The sequence below is a fragment of the Coregonus clupeaformis genome, unplaced genomic scaffold (genome assembly GCF_020615455.1).
Source record: "Coregonus clupeaformis isolate EN_2021a unplaced genomic scaffold, ASM2061545v1 scaf0172, whole genome shotgun sequence".
NCBI lineage: Eukaryota > Metazoa > Chordata > Actinopteri > Salmoniformes > Salmonidae > Coregonus > Coregonus clupeaformis.
Genome location: NW_025533627.1, coordinates 276239 through 293513, shown reverse-complemented (window position 1 = coordinate 293513; position 17275 = coordinate 276239). Strand labels below are relative to the sequence as shown.

General features: G+C 45.1%; 1 protein-coding gene and 1 pseudogene across 3 annotated transcripts in view; both read left to right on the top strand.

The window, feature by feature from the left end:
• Positions 1–58: 58 nt before the first annotated feature.
• Positions 59–8330, top strand: LOC121555678 (annotated as a pseudogene).
• A 4594-nt stretch (positions 8331–12924) lies between these two features.
• LOC121555676 (small G protein signaling modulator 2) overlaps positions 12925–17275 on the top strand; it is a 158640-nt gene continuing 154289 nt past the window's right edge. For all 3 annotated transcript variants that reach the window (XM_041869505.2, XM_041869504.2, XM_041869503.2), the window contains exon 1: positions 12925–13256. In XM_041869505.2, the coding sequence (XP_041725439.1) occupies positions 13200–13256 (57 nt within the window). In that variant the 5' untranslated portion in view covers positions 12925–13199. The remainder of the gene's footprint in view (positions 13257–17275) is intronic.

Below are 17275 nucleotides of genomic sequence, written 5' to 3'. Positions count from 1 at the left end.
GTAGCAAACGTTTCTGTAGTTGGGAAAGTTATTTCAAGTCGTTGCCTTGTAAATATTGACAATTGTAGGTGGCGTACATAACATAGCTTTTAATGTACTAACGATCACCTGTTCAACAAACTAATTATCCCAAGAGAAAGACGGTGTGGGTGAGTATCTAAAAAGTTAGCTAACTGTTAGCTAGCATTTTTTTCCGGGGTGGCAAGGAGAAAAGCAAGTAAGCCACACATCATTGAGACGAACTTGAATGACGTAGTCCTACTAGTGTATAATAATTAGCTAACGTTAGCTAATTATTATACACTAGTAGGACTACGTCATTCAAGTTCGTCTCAATGATCTTGAATTGATAGTTGACATATAATAATAGCTGGCTAACAACAGTAAGTTAGCCAGTAGTTAGTTAGCAAGCCAACACAACTAGTTAACTAGTTTTTAGCTCTAGCTGAACAACCATTTGTGACTCAACCCTATGTTGCTAGTTAGTTAGCTTTATCTCATAATTATATGTACAGACGTTTTAGGCCTATTTTAGTAGTCACACATTTTGCTACATGTTAGGATTTATGCCATGACAGTTTCATGGGAGTAGCTATATGTGAAATGTATTGATATCATTTACATTTTAGTCATTTAGTAGACGCTCTTATCCAGAGCGACTTACAGTTAGTGAGTGCATGCATTTTTCATATCACAATACATAACGTCCTCTGCTGGTTTGAATGACACTACTGCACCCATCTGAATCAAAGTTCCCCAGAGACAGACTGTCTTCCTCTGGTATGCAACGTTTTTGGGGACATTCTCCCAAATAAGGCAGTTTGTTTTTTGTATGAAGATGGACATAGCGTAGTGGGCCCAGCTAAATTCCATGCTAGGGGAAAGGGAAATCGAGAAGAAGATACTGATTGGGTGGGTGGCTTCCTCTCTCCATTGTGTTCACAATGTTCTCGACTACTGGTGTTTTAAGTATGACCGCATTGGCCAGAGCAACACCCCTCTAATTTAAGTCAATGACTATAAATCAAGGTTTCAGATTTCAGAAGGACATTGTCCCGACTGTGATCTTGTTAGTCTGTCATCTCAGCACAGGCCAGGGGTTTGAGGTTTTTGCTGTGCTTTTTTTATTGATCCCCTCCACCAGGTATGATCTGCAGGGCCAGTGAAAGGCTGTGGCGGCCCCCCCAGTAGATGTCACCACGGCGGGGGGCATCAGGACCTCCATCTGCAGGGTGGTCGTCTACCTTCAGAGGGACATGTCCGGGGACAGCTGCCAGCTCCCCCAGCACCGACTATGCCTCCACCCCCCAGACCCAGGTCACCTCCACTGGCTCCCAAGCCATTAGACTTTCCCATGAAGGTATACATGGAACGGTGGGGCAATGAGGGCAGCGGTCAGTTATGAATGAATGTGCCAATATCCTCTATGTGTTTATGTAGGCTATACAGTGTGCTAGGCTGACTGTTTATAATGTGAATGATGTGTAAGTGTATGCAATCTTTAAAATTCTTATATGGGGATGCCAAAAAAACATTTTCATCCTTGAATAGACAAGTTTGATTCTATTCCCCCCTACAGCCTCCCAGATGGCGCGTCCCAAGACCTGCAGCTACAGAGCGGCGGTGGGCCTGGGTAACAAGTATGTGCGTCTGAACGTAGGGGGGGACCCTGTTCTACACCGCGCTGCAGGTGCTCACCAGGCAGGACTCCGTGCTGAAGGCCATGTTCAGTGGCAGGAAGGAGGTCTTCATTGACAGAGAGGGTGAGAAGGACTTTGGAGACTTCCAGAAAGTCTCACAGTCACTCTTATGGATCAGAAACATAGATGAAACTCTACTTAGTCTAATACAGACTTCAGAATGGAGCAGATGGCTAAAGCAACAATCATCAGCAATGATTACAAATACCATTTAGATATACGTGTACAGGCCCTATGGCAGGCACATCATCAAAAAGATACATGGAACTACGCTACTCTAAAAATTCTGACCAGAATTGACCGTTGCCTTTACTTGCCTTGCATGGTCCTGTCCAGGCTGGATCCTGATAGATCGTAGTGGGAAGCACTTTGGCTCCATCCTGACGTACCTGCGGGAGGAAGCGGTCACCTGGCAGGCAGGGGGCTCTAGAGCTGCTGGCAGAGGCCAAGTATTACCTGATCCAGGGTCTGATGGAGCTGTGCCAGGGAGGCCTGCAGGTCAGTGACACAGAGAGAGCTGTGTCCCAAATGGCACCATATTCCCTATAATAGTGCACTACTTTTGACCAAGGCCCATAGGACTGTGGATGAAAGCAGTGCACTACGTAGGGAATTTGGGTGCCATTTGGATTGCAGGCTATGCATAGGAGTGTGTTGCCCTCACTACTGATCCAACTTGTAGCTTTGCTAGATCCTAGATCTGTGCATGAGGGCAACAGACTGTACAGTAATGTAACGCGTGTTTGTTTGCTGTCGTCTTGGCCATGCCGACTTGAACATGACTTACGCTCCACAGATTGCTTCCTCATGTTGTGATCTTTGACTTGCTTTGGACCAGTGTGTCTACTCTGTAAGTGGCTGTAGGACAACAATACTGTTTGTTTACAATATGTGCCAGTTAGGGCTGGCACAAATACCGTTATAACTGACGATTATGGATGAAGACCGTCATGAAAATAAAATCACCGTCATAACTGTAAAAAAAAAAAAAAGATGTTTGTTTGTGGAACGAACAGCTGACTGAAGGCTGGACTGCCGGGGATTTGTGCGATTGAGTCCGTTTCAGCCGTAACATGGACTATTAACATCGTAATGAAACTTTGTTGCTCCTGGCTGAAACAAGCAAACAAGTATTTGGTTGCCTAGGCAACACCCCCCCCACACACACAATGCAGCAGCAACACACATAGAATGAATAGAAGGGGCATGGAACCTCTAACCCTGGTAATTTGACTGGTTAACTCATGGGTACACTTGCAATGGCTGCCTGATATTGTGATGCAATAATTTCCATGGTAATGTAGAATGTTCATTCAAATTATGTTAACTGATGTGGCTCATGCAATGGAAGGTATTTTTTGTAATGTCAGTTGAGTTGAATCAACAAATCACTGTACATATTTTAGCACATATTTTACTTCCTGTTTTGCTCCTATGAGTACACTGGCAATGTCCACCCATTATGCCGTCATTGACTTGAATGTAGACACTTGTTCTATTCGTTCTATTTCTATGGCAGCACATGCGGTCAGGAGAGGAGAAAATGTGCGTCTCAAAAAAATACAATAAAAAATAATATGCATATATTTATTATGAGGACCGCAGTAATTTGGCTGGCCAATCACCATCCAAAATTCCATGACTGTTACAACCATAGTGGCAGTGGGTATAATGTGTCTGAAATGGCACCCTATTCCCTATGTAGTGCAATACTTTTTACCTGGGCCCCTAGTGCAAAGGGGGATACCTAGACAGTTGCACAACTGAATGCATTCAACCGAAATGTGAGGGCTGCCTTAATCAATGTCGACATAATTGGCGCCAGGGGAGCAGTTGTTGTTGGTTAACTGCTCAAGGGCAGAACAGTGGATATATATCCACCTTGTTGGCTCGGGGATTCGAACCAGCGACCTTTCGGTTACTGGCCCAACGCTCTTAACCGCTAGGCTACCTGCTGCCTCATGGGGTGCCATGCAGGGTGCAGCCTGTGTCAGTGTGATAGATGTTCATTGGAATGCCTGGCATTCAGTATTTGGACTAGCCAAGGTTATACTGGGGAGATTCTGCTGTCTCCATGGTAACCTTGGGCAACGATACATGCGGTAAAGAGATCAATCGAACCCGACCAAAACAATGGAAATGCCATGGAAACGCATGGGGGGGGGGGAAAGATCTTATGGGAGAAATACACTATGTTGAGGTAAACATCGGTAGGTAATGCTTGTATGGATGTCAACCACAATACATGCCATCGTCACCAATCAACGGCATTACAGTTAAGAACGACTGACTACCACCACCGATTTCTGTATGCTAGCTAAGCTACCAGTTTACACGAACAGGAGTTAGCATTTAGCAGTCACTTTTTCTAAACCTGAAAAGTGGAAACAGACAAATCAGACTTTAGTTACCACATTGTGGGCCTGTTACAATACATCAATCATGACGGATTTGACGAATATCCACTTTGATTGAATGTGTTGAATGTGCTCCAATCCGGCGTCTTTCTATACCCTACGGTCTTTGTTCCATTGGCCTCTAGCACATCTATGCTGAGGAGTCCTGAATCAATACCACGTTGAATTAAAAACCGCTCTGGCTTTCATTCATGTCATGTCCTCTTTTTTCTTTTTCTTTTTTATGACAGAAAGTGGATGTCATTAAACGGGTTTATGAATGAAGTGGAGTCCATCATTTTCAGATTGGAATATACTTCTTATATTAATAAATCTTTGAGCAAGTCTTAAACATGAAATGATAAAGCATTATAAGAGATTCACTCAACCTCAGAGATCGTTTTTACAATGTTTGATGTAATACACTACACTTGTGGTAGAGTTTAGTGAATACAAGTTTCAACATAATCTTTACACTCTTCTATGTCAGGGGTGAGGGTTCAGTTCCGGTCCATTTAAATTCTGTGAGCATGCTTCGATCAACAAAGTCACCTCCTGACCTGACTGAGTTGTTCAAATGGAATTTAGCTGAGCCTTCATATACAGTGGGGGAAAAAAGTATTTAGTCAGCCACCAATTGTGCAAGTTCTCCCACTTAAAAAGATGAGAGAGGCCTGTAATTTTCATCATACACGTCAACTATGACAGACAAATTGAGCATTTTTTTTCCAGGAAAAATCACATTGTAGGATTTTTAATGAATTTATTTGCAAATTATGGTGGAAAATAAGTATTTGGTCAATAACAAAAGTTTCTCAATACTTTGTTATATACCCTTTGTTGGCAATGACACAGGTCAAACGTTTTCTGTAAGTCTTCACAAGGTTTTCACACACTGTTGCTGGTATTTTGGCCCATTCCTCCATGCAGATCTCCTCTAGAGCAGTGATGTTTTGCGGCTGTCGCTGGGCAACACAGACTTTCAACTCCCTCCAAAGATGTTCTATGGGGTTGAGATCTGGAGACTGGCTAGGCCACTCCAGGACCTTGAAATGCTTCTTACGAAGCCACTCCTTCGTTGCCCGGGCGGTGTGTTTGGGATCATTGTCATGCTGAAAGACCCAGCCACGTTTCATCTTCAATGCCCTTGCTGATGGAAGGAGGTTTTCACTAAAAATCTCACGATACATGGCCCCATTCATTCTTTCCTTTACACGGATCAGTCGTCCTGGTCCCTTTGCAGAAAAACAGCCCCAAAGCATGATGTTTCCACCCCCATGCTTCACAGTAGGTATGGTGTTCTTTGGATGCAACTCATCATTCTTTGTCCTCCAAACACGACGAGTTGAGTTTTTACCAAAAAGTTCTATTTTGGTTTCATCTGACCATATGACATTCTCCCAATCCTCTTCTGGATCATCCAAATGCACTCTGGCAAACTTCAGACGGGCCTGGACATGTACTGGCTTAAGCAGGGGGACACGTCTGGCACTGCAGGATTTGAGTCCCTGGCGGCGTAGTGTGTTACTGATGGTAGGCTTTGTTACTTTGGTCCCAGCTCTCTGCTGGTCATTCACTAGGTCCCCCCGTTTGGTTCTGGGATTTTTGCTCACCGTTCTTGTGATCATTTTGACCCCACGGGTGAGATTTTGCGTGGAGCCTCAGATCGAGGGAGATTATCAGTGGTCTTGTATGTCTTCCATTTCCTAATAATTGCTCCCACAGTTGATTTCTTCAAACCAAGCTGCTTACCTATTGCAGATTCAGTCTTCCCAGCCTGGTGCAGGTCTACAATTTTGTTTCTGGTGTCCTTTGACAGCTCTTTGGTCTTGGCCATAGTGGAGTTTGGAGTGTGACTGTTTGAGGTTGTGGACAGGTGTCTTTTATACTGATAACAAGTTCAAACAGATGCCATTAATACAGGTAACGAGTGGAGGACAGAGGAGCCTCTTAAAGAAGAAGTTACAGGTCTGTGAGAGCCAGAAATCTTGCTTGTTTGTAGGTGACCAAATACTTATTTTCCACCATAATTTGCAAATAAATTCATTAAAAATCCTACAATGTGATTTTCTCAATTTGTCTGTCATAGTTGACGTGTACCTATGATGAAAATTACAGGCCTCTCTCATCTTTTTAAGTGGGAGAACTTGCACAATTGGTGGCTGACTAAATACTTTTTTCCCCCACTGTATGTCCTGACACAAAGCCTTTTGTATTGTTCAGCAGCACAGAGCCAGTGAGAGTGGAACCAGGCATTGTTTAGACTGGTCCTGGACCTCTTTCTCTCTATGTACTATACCTGCCTGCCCGTGGTGTCTGTTATGTACTATACCAGCCTGCCTGTGGTGTGTTTTGATTAACAGGACCAGAAGGAGCAGTCTCTGTGTGTAATCCCTGTGGTGTGTTTGATTAACAGGACCAGAAGGAGCAGTCTCTGTGTGTAATCCCTGTGGTGTGTTTGATTAACAGGACCAGAAGGAGCAGTCTCTGTGTGTAATCCCTGTGGTGTGTTTGATTAACAGGACCAGAAGGAGCAGTCTCTGTGTGTAATCCCTGTGGTGTGTTTGATTAACAGGACCAGAAGGAGCAGTCTCTGTGTGTAATCCCTGTGGTGTGTTTGATTAACAGGACCAGAAGGAGCAGTCTCTGTGTGTAATCCCTGTGGTGTGTTTGATTAACAGGACCAGAAGGAGCAGTCTCTGTGTGTAATCCCTGTGGTGTGTTTGATTAACAGGACCAGAAGGAGCAGTCTCTGTGTGTAATCCCTGTGGTGTGTTTGATTAACAGGACCAGAAGGAGCAGTCTCTGTGTGTAATCCCTGTGGTGTGTTTGATTAACAGGACCAGAAGGAGCAGTCTCTGTGTGTAATCCCTGTGGTGTGTTTGATTAACAGGACCAGAAGGAGCAGTCTCTGTGTGTAATCCCTGTGGTGTGTTTGATTAACAGGACCAGAAGGAGCAGTCTCTGTGTGTAATCCCTGTGGTGTGTTTGATTAACAGGACCAGAAGGAGCAGTCTCTGTGTGTAATCCCTGTGGTGTGTTTGATTAACAGGACCAGAAGGAGCAGTCTCTGTGTGTAATCCCTGTGGTCACCTCTGCCAAGGAGGAGGAGAGACTGATCCCAAGCCTGTAGTGAAGCTGCTGTACAACAGGAAGTAACAACAAGTACTCCTATACCAGGTAAGATACTACACGTCTAGTACTCCTATACCAGGTACTACTACACGTCTAGTACTCCTATACCAGGTACTACTACACGTCAAGTACTCCTATACCAGGTACTACTACACGTCAAGTACTCCTATACCAGGTACTACTACACGTCAAGTACTCCTATACCAGGTACTACTACACGTCAAGTACTCCTATACCAGGTACTACTACACGTCTAGTACTCCTATACCAGGTACTACTACACGTCTAGTGAACCCTATGCCTGTTCTGTTGTTTGGAGAGTCAATAATAGCTAATGACTGTTGGTAAGTGCTCAGTGAGGGCCTCTTAATGTCAAGTACTCATCATGTACTCTGTGTTGACAATGAAATACTTATGTGTACCTCCTGATCCACGGGTTGCATTCCACCACAGTAACTCAGACGACAACCTGTTGAAGAATATTGAGCTTTTTTGACAAGCTGTCTCTCTGAGCTACAATGGCCGTGTTCTCTTCATCAAGGACGTGATCGGTGACGAGATCTGCTGCTGGTCGTTCTACGGACAGGGACGCAAGCTGGCGGAGGTCTGCTGCACATCCATAGTCTACGCCACAGAGAAAAAAAAAACAGACCGAGGTTGGTTAGGGGTTTTACACACACACTCACACACACACACACTCACACTCACACACACACTCACACACACACACACACACACACACACACACTCACACTCACACTCACACTCACACTCACACTCACACTCACACTCACACTCACACTCACACTCACACACACACACACACTCACACACACACCCATTTGTTCATGGCAGTCCATCGTTGCTGACACCGACCCGCTACTACTGTACTGCAGCAAATCTTCATGTTGACCCCGTCCGTCCGTCCGTCCGTCTCTATCCCAGGTGGAGTTCCCAGAGGCCAGGATCTACGAGGAGACCCTGAACGCTCTGCTATACGAGACACTTCCTGACCCTGACGACACCCTATTGGAGGCCACACGCCCACAGCCACGCCCACAGCCACGCCCACTGTGGTTCCCACAGTGAGGAGGAGGAAGGCCCCACCCACTCGGGGGGTGGACCTTAGGGAGCGCGTGCGCCGTATCCACGTCAAGAGGTACAGCGCCTACGACGACCGGCCGCTGGGATGACACCCTATTCTCTATATGGTGTACTACTTTTGACACAGGCCTATAGGGCTTTTATTAGGAAATCGGGGCCCCATATGGCTCTGGTCAAATGTAGTGCACTATGTAGAGAATACGGTGTCGTTTTTTGACGAAGCCTGTCTAACCACAGAGGAGGAAACTGGCTCCCTGCTGTCTAACCACAGAGGAGGAAACTGGCTCCCTGCTGTCTAACCACAGAGGAGGAAACTGGCTCCCTGCTGTCTAACCACAGAGGAGGAAACTGGCTCCCTGCTGTCTAACCACAGAGGAGGAAACTGGCTCCCTGCTGTCTAACCACAGAGGAGGAAACTGGCTCCCTGCTGTCTAACCACAGAGGAGGAAACTGGCTCCCTGCTGTCTAACCACAGAGGAGGAAACTGGCTCCCTGCTGTCTAACCACAGAGGAGGAAACTGGCTCCCTGCTGTCTAACCACAGAGGAGGAAACTGGCTCCCTGCTGTCTAACCACAGAGGAGGAAACTGGCTCCCTGCTGTCTAACCACAGAGGAGGAAACTGGCTCCCTGCTGTCTAACCACAGAGGAGGAAACTGGCTCCCTGCTGTCTAACCACAGAGGAGGAAACTGGCTCCCTGCTGTCTAACCACAGAGGAGGAAACTGGCTCCCTGCTGTCTAACCACAGAGGAGGAAACTGGCTCCCTGCTGTCTAACCACAGAGGAGGAAACTGGCTCCCTGCTGTCTAACCACAGAGGAGGAAACTGGCTCCCTGCTGTCTAACCACAGAGGAGGAAACTGGCTCCCTGCTGTCTAACCACAGAGGAGGAAACTGGCTCCCTGCTGTCTAACCACAGAGGAGGAAACTGGCTCCCTGCTGTCTAACCACAGAGGAGGAAACTGGCTCCCTGCTGTCTAACCACAGAGGAGGAAACTGGTTCCCTGCTGTCTAACCACAGAGGAAACTGGCTCCCTGCTGTCTAACCACAGAGGAGGAAACTGGCTCCCTGCTGTCTAACCACAGAGGAGGAAACTGGCTCCCTGCTGACCGGCCGCTGGGACACTAAAGAGGCACCCTATGAAGTGCACTACCATTCGAACCCTCATCTCCCTGTCAGTCACCTCTCAAGTGAGAGACTCAAAATGGTCAGATGGTTCATCAAACCCATCAGATCCATTTACTGCTACAGCCCTTGGTGAGAGTGGGTGAAGGCTCCCAAATGGCACCCTATTCCCCACCCTATGCCCATAGGGCTCTGGTCAAAAGTACATTTTTTAAACATTTTTAGTAATTTAGCAGACGCTCTTATCCAGAGCGACTTACAGTCAGCGAATACATATTTTTTTATACTGGCCCCCCGTGGGAATCGAACCCACAACCCTGGCGTTGCAAACGCCATGCTCTATCAACTGAGCTACATCCCTGCCGGCCATTCCCTCCCCTACCCTGGACGACGCTGGGCCAATTGTGCGCCGCCCATGAGTCTCCCGGTCGCGGCCGGCTGCGACAGAGCCTGGATTCGAACCAGGATCTCTAGTGGCACAGTTAGCACTGCGATGCAGTGCCTTAGACCACTGCGCCACTCAGTATAATGTATGGGAAAGGGTACCATCTAACCACAGAGGAGGAAACTGGCTCCCTGCTGACCGGCCGCTGGGACACTAAAGGCGTCCGCATGTTTCCCAAATCAAAACTGTTCGGAACAGTTTGTTTATATATTATGACGACATTTTGTGAAGTTTTAGTTAATTTTGCTCTTCTTCAAGGGGTTTTTCAGATGTTCGTGCACACCCAAAAAATTATTGAGGCAAGCTGACATCTGTAGCCGAAGTCTACGCCCCTTCGTCTGTGATTGGTCAACAGTAGGGATTCTTCAATAAAGTATTTGTTGTTATTCAACCAGAGACAACTTGTTTTAATGCACAGCGTTTCATTGAGAAACACCAAACATCTTAGTTAGATGTAAAATTGCGCGACTAAAAACGTCTACATTTAGGACAGATTTCTTAAATTATCTTAGATTAATTCTGACTATTTTGAGGAAGTGTATTCTGGATACGGCGTCTCAATATGGACAAACAGTACTATTGCCACTTTTTTTCAAGAGAGTATGCGAGCACCCTTGTTCGCCTACGGCTAGGCGCCAGCCGAACCGAAGCATGCTGACGCCTTAAGGATGTGTCCCATCTAACCACAGAGGAGGAAACTGGCTCCCCGCTGGCTCTTCACTTAATCACTACACCCACCGCTGAAGCACTGGTGTTGTTGGCCCCAAAATGGCTACCATGCTGCATCACCCTGGTGCCTGACAGACTTTGTCGATGGAAAACTTGTGATTTAAAACATTGAGATGCTTATGCTATTTCTCTTCTTCACAATCACAATTGCAACCTTCATGTTATACCATCAGTCCATAATAGAACAATTAAAAATATATATTCCAACACGAGCTTTATTCAATGAATATAGGCTGTGTCCTTCATGGCACCCTATTTCCTGTATTGTGCACTACTTTTAACCAGGGCCCGTTAGAGACGCATACATACTATCACTGCAGCAGCCAATCACGTATCAGATAGGTCTCAAACCACTAATGGCATTGGAGTCAACATGGGCCAGCATCGCCGTGGAACGCTTTCGACTCCTTGTAGAGTCCATGCTCCGACGAGTTCAGGCTGTTCTGAGGCTGTTATAGATGGGTATATGTACATTTATTATACAGCTATCAACTTTTTTTGGAGTTGTGACAAGTTCTAGGACGAGCAGATTTATGACAAGCAATCAAAATCAACTATCGTAGCCCTATCGCCTTCTGTGAATAGACAGGGAAGACCGTGAATGTTTTTTAGTGTATATTGAGAGTTTTGAGAGTGTCTCATATCACATTTTGACATATAATCACGCCAAATACTTTTTAATGAAATTAACTTGAGGGACACATTCAGCGATGTCTATAAATGGCTATTCTCGCTCCCAGATACTTCGGCCCAGTGCTTTGTGCAGTAGCCCCGGGGATCAGGTTAATGCTTTATGCAGTAGCCCCGGGGATCAGGTTAATGCTTTATGCAGTAGCCCCGGGGATCAGGTTAATGCTTTGTGCAGTAGCCCCGGGGATCAGGTTAATGCTTTGTGCAGTAGCCCCGGGGATCAGGTTAATGCTTTGTGCAGTAGCCCCGGGGATCAGGTTAATGCTTTGTGCAGTAGCCCCGGGGATCAGGTTAATGCTTTATGCAGTAGCCCGGGGATCAGGTTAATGCTTTGTGCAGTAGCCCCGGGGATCAGGTTAATGAATGGCAGATCATGCTTATTAACAAGTATTCACTCAAGACATTTCCTCTTAACACTTTTAAGGGGGTGCCTCTAATGTGTTTTAATGCAGTTTAATCTTTATTCCTTTATTTTCACTTGGTTTTCCATAATAAAAAGGTTTCAAATAATACAATGAATACCCAGTCTTTGTGTAACAGGATACACTGCTGCTCAGGAGCATTTCTTCCTTTCTCACAACATCATTACCGGTACGTGATCTTGCACCCTCTGCCTCATCAACACACGTGACCGCCCTGCTTGAGAACATACTAACCAGTTGCGCCACCAAAAAGGATCCAATTCAATGGCACTATTGACAACATTTCAAGCTGTGGGATGAGTTTATCTGATATGATCTGACTCCATTACCACTGTCTATATTGGAGGGAAGCAACAGACATGGTTCTGGAACCAGTGGAGGGAAGCAACAGACATGGTTCTGGAACCAGTGAATGGAAGCAACAGGCATGTTTCTAGGCAGACAGCTGTAGTTCATTGACAAGCCACTTGGGGGCGCTAGTTAGAGGTATAATGACAGTAAAAGGTCCCAGTCAAAAAGGTTATTCTGTATATATATCAGGATGCTAATGCCCACATTGATTTATTTTTACTGCAGCCTAACGTGCGATGACATTTCTAAAACGGGGACCCGTTTCCCTCAAGATAATCTTCATTCAAGATATTCTTAGCCTCAAAATAGGCTCAGACAAATTTATGCCATAGATCAGAATAATGGTGATGTGTTTTGTAATGATAATTGAATGAAGCACAAATGCAAGCAGGGCTATTTGCTTTGGCCGATGTTACATGACAATATAATTAATCAATTTAATGATTGAGTCACACTCACATGAATGGAGCCCAACATAGATGAGAGAATGAGAAATTGTGTGTCTGTTGTCTTGGTTACAGTATTGTGTGTCTGTTGTCTTGGTTACAGTATTGTGTGTCTGTTGTGTTGGTTACAGTATTGTGTGTTTGCGTGTGTGTGTGTCTTCCTATCTGTGTTGGTATTCTGTGTGAGTCAGTCTGTCTTTGAAACCCCCATGGCTCTATCATATTAAATACAAAGACTACAGCCAAAATGCTGCTTAGCGTCACACCTCAATACCCCCCAATCCTCCAGTCCCCTCACACACCGAGGAGGAGCGCTATAAATAATAGCGCGAGGTACAGTATGAGAAGTGATTTACCCCATTGATAAAGGGGGCGGGTCCCGCTCCGCTGGCGTCATTCTGAGGGGATCTGAAGATGGCTCCTCAATGCTCCGCGGCAGCACCGGTACACACATGCGTCAACTGCCAGCTGTCAGGCTGCACGACCACATTGCTGTGAGAGGGAGCGAAGGAAGGAAGGAAGGAAGGAAGGAAAAAGTAAATAGAAGCTTTGAGAAAGGGCGGAAGGCACTAGACATCCTTGATTGCGGACAATCAGGTTGATTCTGTCGCTGTCACTTCGTCTGTCACAGAGACCGACATAAGAACACGGAGAGTCATGGGTTCGTCCACAGAAGAATTCAAAGAAAAATTACTATGGAATGTGAAACGAGAGGTAAGTGCATTTGTTTCACGCCCCTGTTGAACTGTTGGGGATATATTTCTGCAAATCAGTTCCATAATGTATATCTCTGTAAATGTCCGTGTTACATGATGAAGAATGCGTAATGTTGTGGATACATTTGCTGTGTGCACGGCGCGCGAGAGCAATAGATACACTGTCGTTTTGTTATGATTGTGTATCCTACTGTATCCACGGGCTGCCAATCATGTAGCCCATGTCATCATCCGTTACATTTCCATCATTTATCACGCTACGTTCTGAATTTTTTTCAGGTTTTTGTCGCTGCTTCCCCTCGGTTTCCCTTGAATGTTGACGCTTCAGCAGTTTAGTTTGCCAAGGGAGTATGATGAGGAAGAGCTATTGAAATGAAATCCATCCTATGGAAATCTTTTGTTATAGACAAGAACGATTGCTACATGTGGAACACACAGTGAATGATAGCCTAGGCTATTGCAGTGCCACATCGGCTATATATCTATGATCTATCTACCGCAGTGACTAATTGTGTCATTGTGCAGTGAAGCCTTCTTTCCATATCGATATTATGACAGTCGTTAAGATACTGAAGATGCGCCGGCAATTTAAAATTAATAGGAGGCAGCCCGTTGTTATACACCTGTTGTTACAATCATATCCATCTTTATTTCTCTATTATTTTTTGTACAGCTGTTTGAAGGCTACCCATTTTTTTTCTGATTTGTTCATAATTATACTGTAAAAGACTATCAGAAAATGGGAACTCCACGATCAGAAAATGATAACGCTTCACATTAAGTTGCACTTATACCTGTGTAGTGACTGTCGTTTCACTATAACAACAGGTGTTAAGAGACTATACCTGAAGCACTCAGTCCGACAGTCACTTACACCCCCCAAAAAAAAAAAAAAAAAATCATAGGTCTACATTGCATCATTTGCCCTCAGTAAAAAAACTGGATGGCCAGTTGGACCTATTAATATGAATGTAAGAGGTTGTTGGTTGGATGCCTTTAAATTAAAGGGGTCTTAAAGAACTACTTGTCCACCAAACACCTTGCAGTGTGCCACTGGTTTCAATGTGTTCTTTGTAATTCTGATCGGGATATCATGAAAAATAGATTATTTGTTGAAAATAGCTTATTGCCTTCTATTAACCAATCAGAATTGACATAAAACGACCTGAAAGCGAGTTTGATCTGTTTTATACGCTAATTATCCATCTTCATGTTGTACGTTAATTAAGGACTCAAGCTGAAATAAATGCGGTAGTTGGAGTTAACCACAAGCATTTGATTACAATAGTCATTTCATTTCGGAATAACATAGTAGTTTTACACAAAATAAATACCAGTAAAACATGACACTATTCCATTCTATTTCTATTTGATTTGATTTAAGTGTAACAAACACATCTGATTGTCGAACTTTCAGGACATTATTTTTTTTGAATATGACAGTTAGTAGGCTGACTCATTTCATATGGTTACTATTCATGCATCAGTTCTGCTTTGGTCCCCTGCCATATACAATGTGACTTGGCATAAGGATATATGAATAATAGAGCCATCATAACATCTGTGATGCTGAGAATAAAATAGGGCCACAAGACTGTCTGGCTATAGCTGAGTCATAACAGCTTCCCAACACAGACCAGGCAGTCAGGGAAGGACTAGGTGATCTACCTGTGGGGTGCTGGGACACACACACACACTGACACACACACACACACACTGACACACACACACACGCACACACACACACACACACACTGACACACACACACACACTGACACACACACACACACACACACGCACACACACACACACACACACACTGACACACACACACACACACACTGACACACACACACACTGACACACACACACACGCGCACACACACACACACACTGACACACACTGACACACACTGACACGCACACACACACACACACACAATGACACACGCACACACACACACACGCACACACAAAGGGACATGGCGACAGCAGCATGGTGCTTTAGTCTTTTAACATTGCCTCCGGTTATATTCACTGGTGTTTTAAAACGGCATGGATGAATAGTTAATGTTTCCTGTTGATGATAAAGCTTTCATAAAACAAACTGACTACTGTGTTCCGGACACTTTCAAAGGAGATGCTCCATTGAGCTTGCTTTTTAGTCCAGGACTAGGCTTGATCTGTGTTCTGGAAACCGTCACTTAGAATTTGTTTCGTTGAGTTCATTTCTTGACACTGATGAAGACAATCTTGTGGAAGTCTCTCCTTCTGTGTAGCCCAACGATTGTATTGGCCAGACAGACTGGTCAAGATCAATTTGCCAACATGGGAAACACTGAAATGTCACTGTGTAGCCTATTGCTGTAGTCAGTGACTGCATCCCAAATGGGACCTTATTCCCTATATAGTGCACTACTTTTCACCAGGGCCGATAGGCATAGTGCCATAGGGAATAACATGCCATTTGGGACACAGCGTATGAGGAGAGGCACAGTATTGGCTTGGTCAATCTGCCCCTATCTGAACTGATCGATCGGCAGATGTGAAGAATGTGTAATGATTACCTATCACTCCCGATAACCTGATCACCATCTGGAAATGTAACTATGATTACTAGGGGTCCAGTTTGTCTGACGGACATTGTATATTCTCCTTCGGTTCCCTATTGAAAATCAATGAATCGATGGTGTACAGTATACATAATGCAAGCAATGTTATGTAATGTGTAACCTGAAATGTACCATAGGGTCTCTGTATACATTAGTCCATTAGACCTTTAAACACAGAAAGAAACCTGCATGTGAGAGTCAGTGAGACAGTAAGCAAAGACCCAGCTGCAGCTTTTGGTTTAAAGGTCTCTGTCTCTTTAAACCACAGTCAGCCGCCTCAGCGTTGCCTGGCAACTGCAAGCATCAGCAGCTAGCTAAGAAGTTAAATTGCATCAATTGACGATTAATACTGCCACAATTCACTGGCCTGTCTCCGTCTCGGTCTGTCTCTCTGTTTCTGTCTCCGTCTCGGTCTGTCTCTTTGTTTCTGTCTCCGTCTGTCTCTCTGTCTCCGTCTCGGTCTGTTTCTGTCTCCGTCTCGGTCTGTCTCTCTGTTTCTGTCTCCGTCTGTCTCTCTGTCTCCATCTCGGTCTGTTTCTGTCTCCGTCTCGGTCTGTCTCTCTGTTTCTGTCTCCGTCTGTCTCTCTGTTTCTGTCTCCGTCTCGGTCTGTCTCTCTGTTTCTGTCTCCGTCTGTCTCTCTGTCTCCGTCTCGGTCTGTTTCTGTCTCCGTCTCGGTCTGTCTCTCTGTTTCTGTCTCCGTCTCGGTCTGTCTCTCTGTTTCTGTCTCCGTCTGTCTCTCTGTCTCCGTCTCGGTCTGTTTCTGTCTCCGTCTCGGTCTGTCTCTCTGTTTCTGTCTCCGTCTCGGTCTGTCTCTCTGTTTCTGTCTCGGTCTGTCTCTCTGTTTCTGTCTCCGTCTGTCTCTCTGTCTCCGTCTCGGTCTGTTTCTGTCTCCGTCTCGGTCTGTCTCTCTGTCTCCATCTCGGTCTGTTTCTGTCTCCGTCTGTCTCTCTTTTTCTGTCTCCGTCTCCGTCTGTCTCTCTGTCTCCGTCTCGGTCTGTTTCTGTCTCCGTCTCGGTCTGTCTCTCTGTTTCTGTCTCCGTCTCTGTCTGTCTTTCTGTTTCTGTCTCCGTCTCTGTCTGTCTCTCTGTTTCTGTCTCCGTCTCAGTCTTTGTTTCTCTCTGTCTCAATTCAAAGGGCTTTATTGGCATGGGAAACATATGTTTATATTGCCAAAGCAAGTGCAATAGACAATAAACAAAAGTGAAATAAACTATCAAATATGAACAGTAAACATTTTTCTCTCTCTCTCTCTCTCTCGCTCTCGCTCTCGCTCTCGCTCTCGCTCTCGCTCTCGCTCTCTCTCTCTCTCTCTCTCTCAGACAACAGACTGTGTACATATGGTCTTGTTGATGATGTACTGATACAACTCCCAAAAGACGGTGCTATTTAGTTGTAGTGTATTT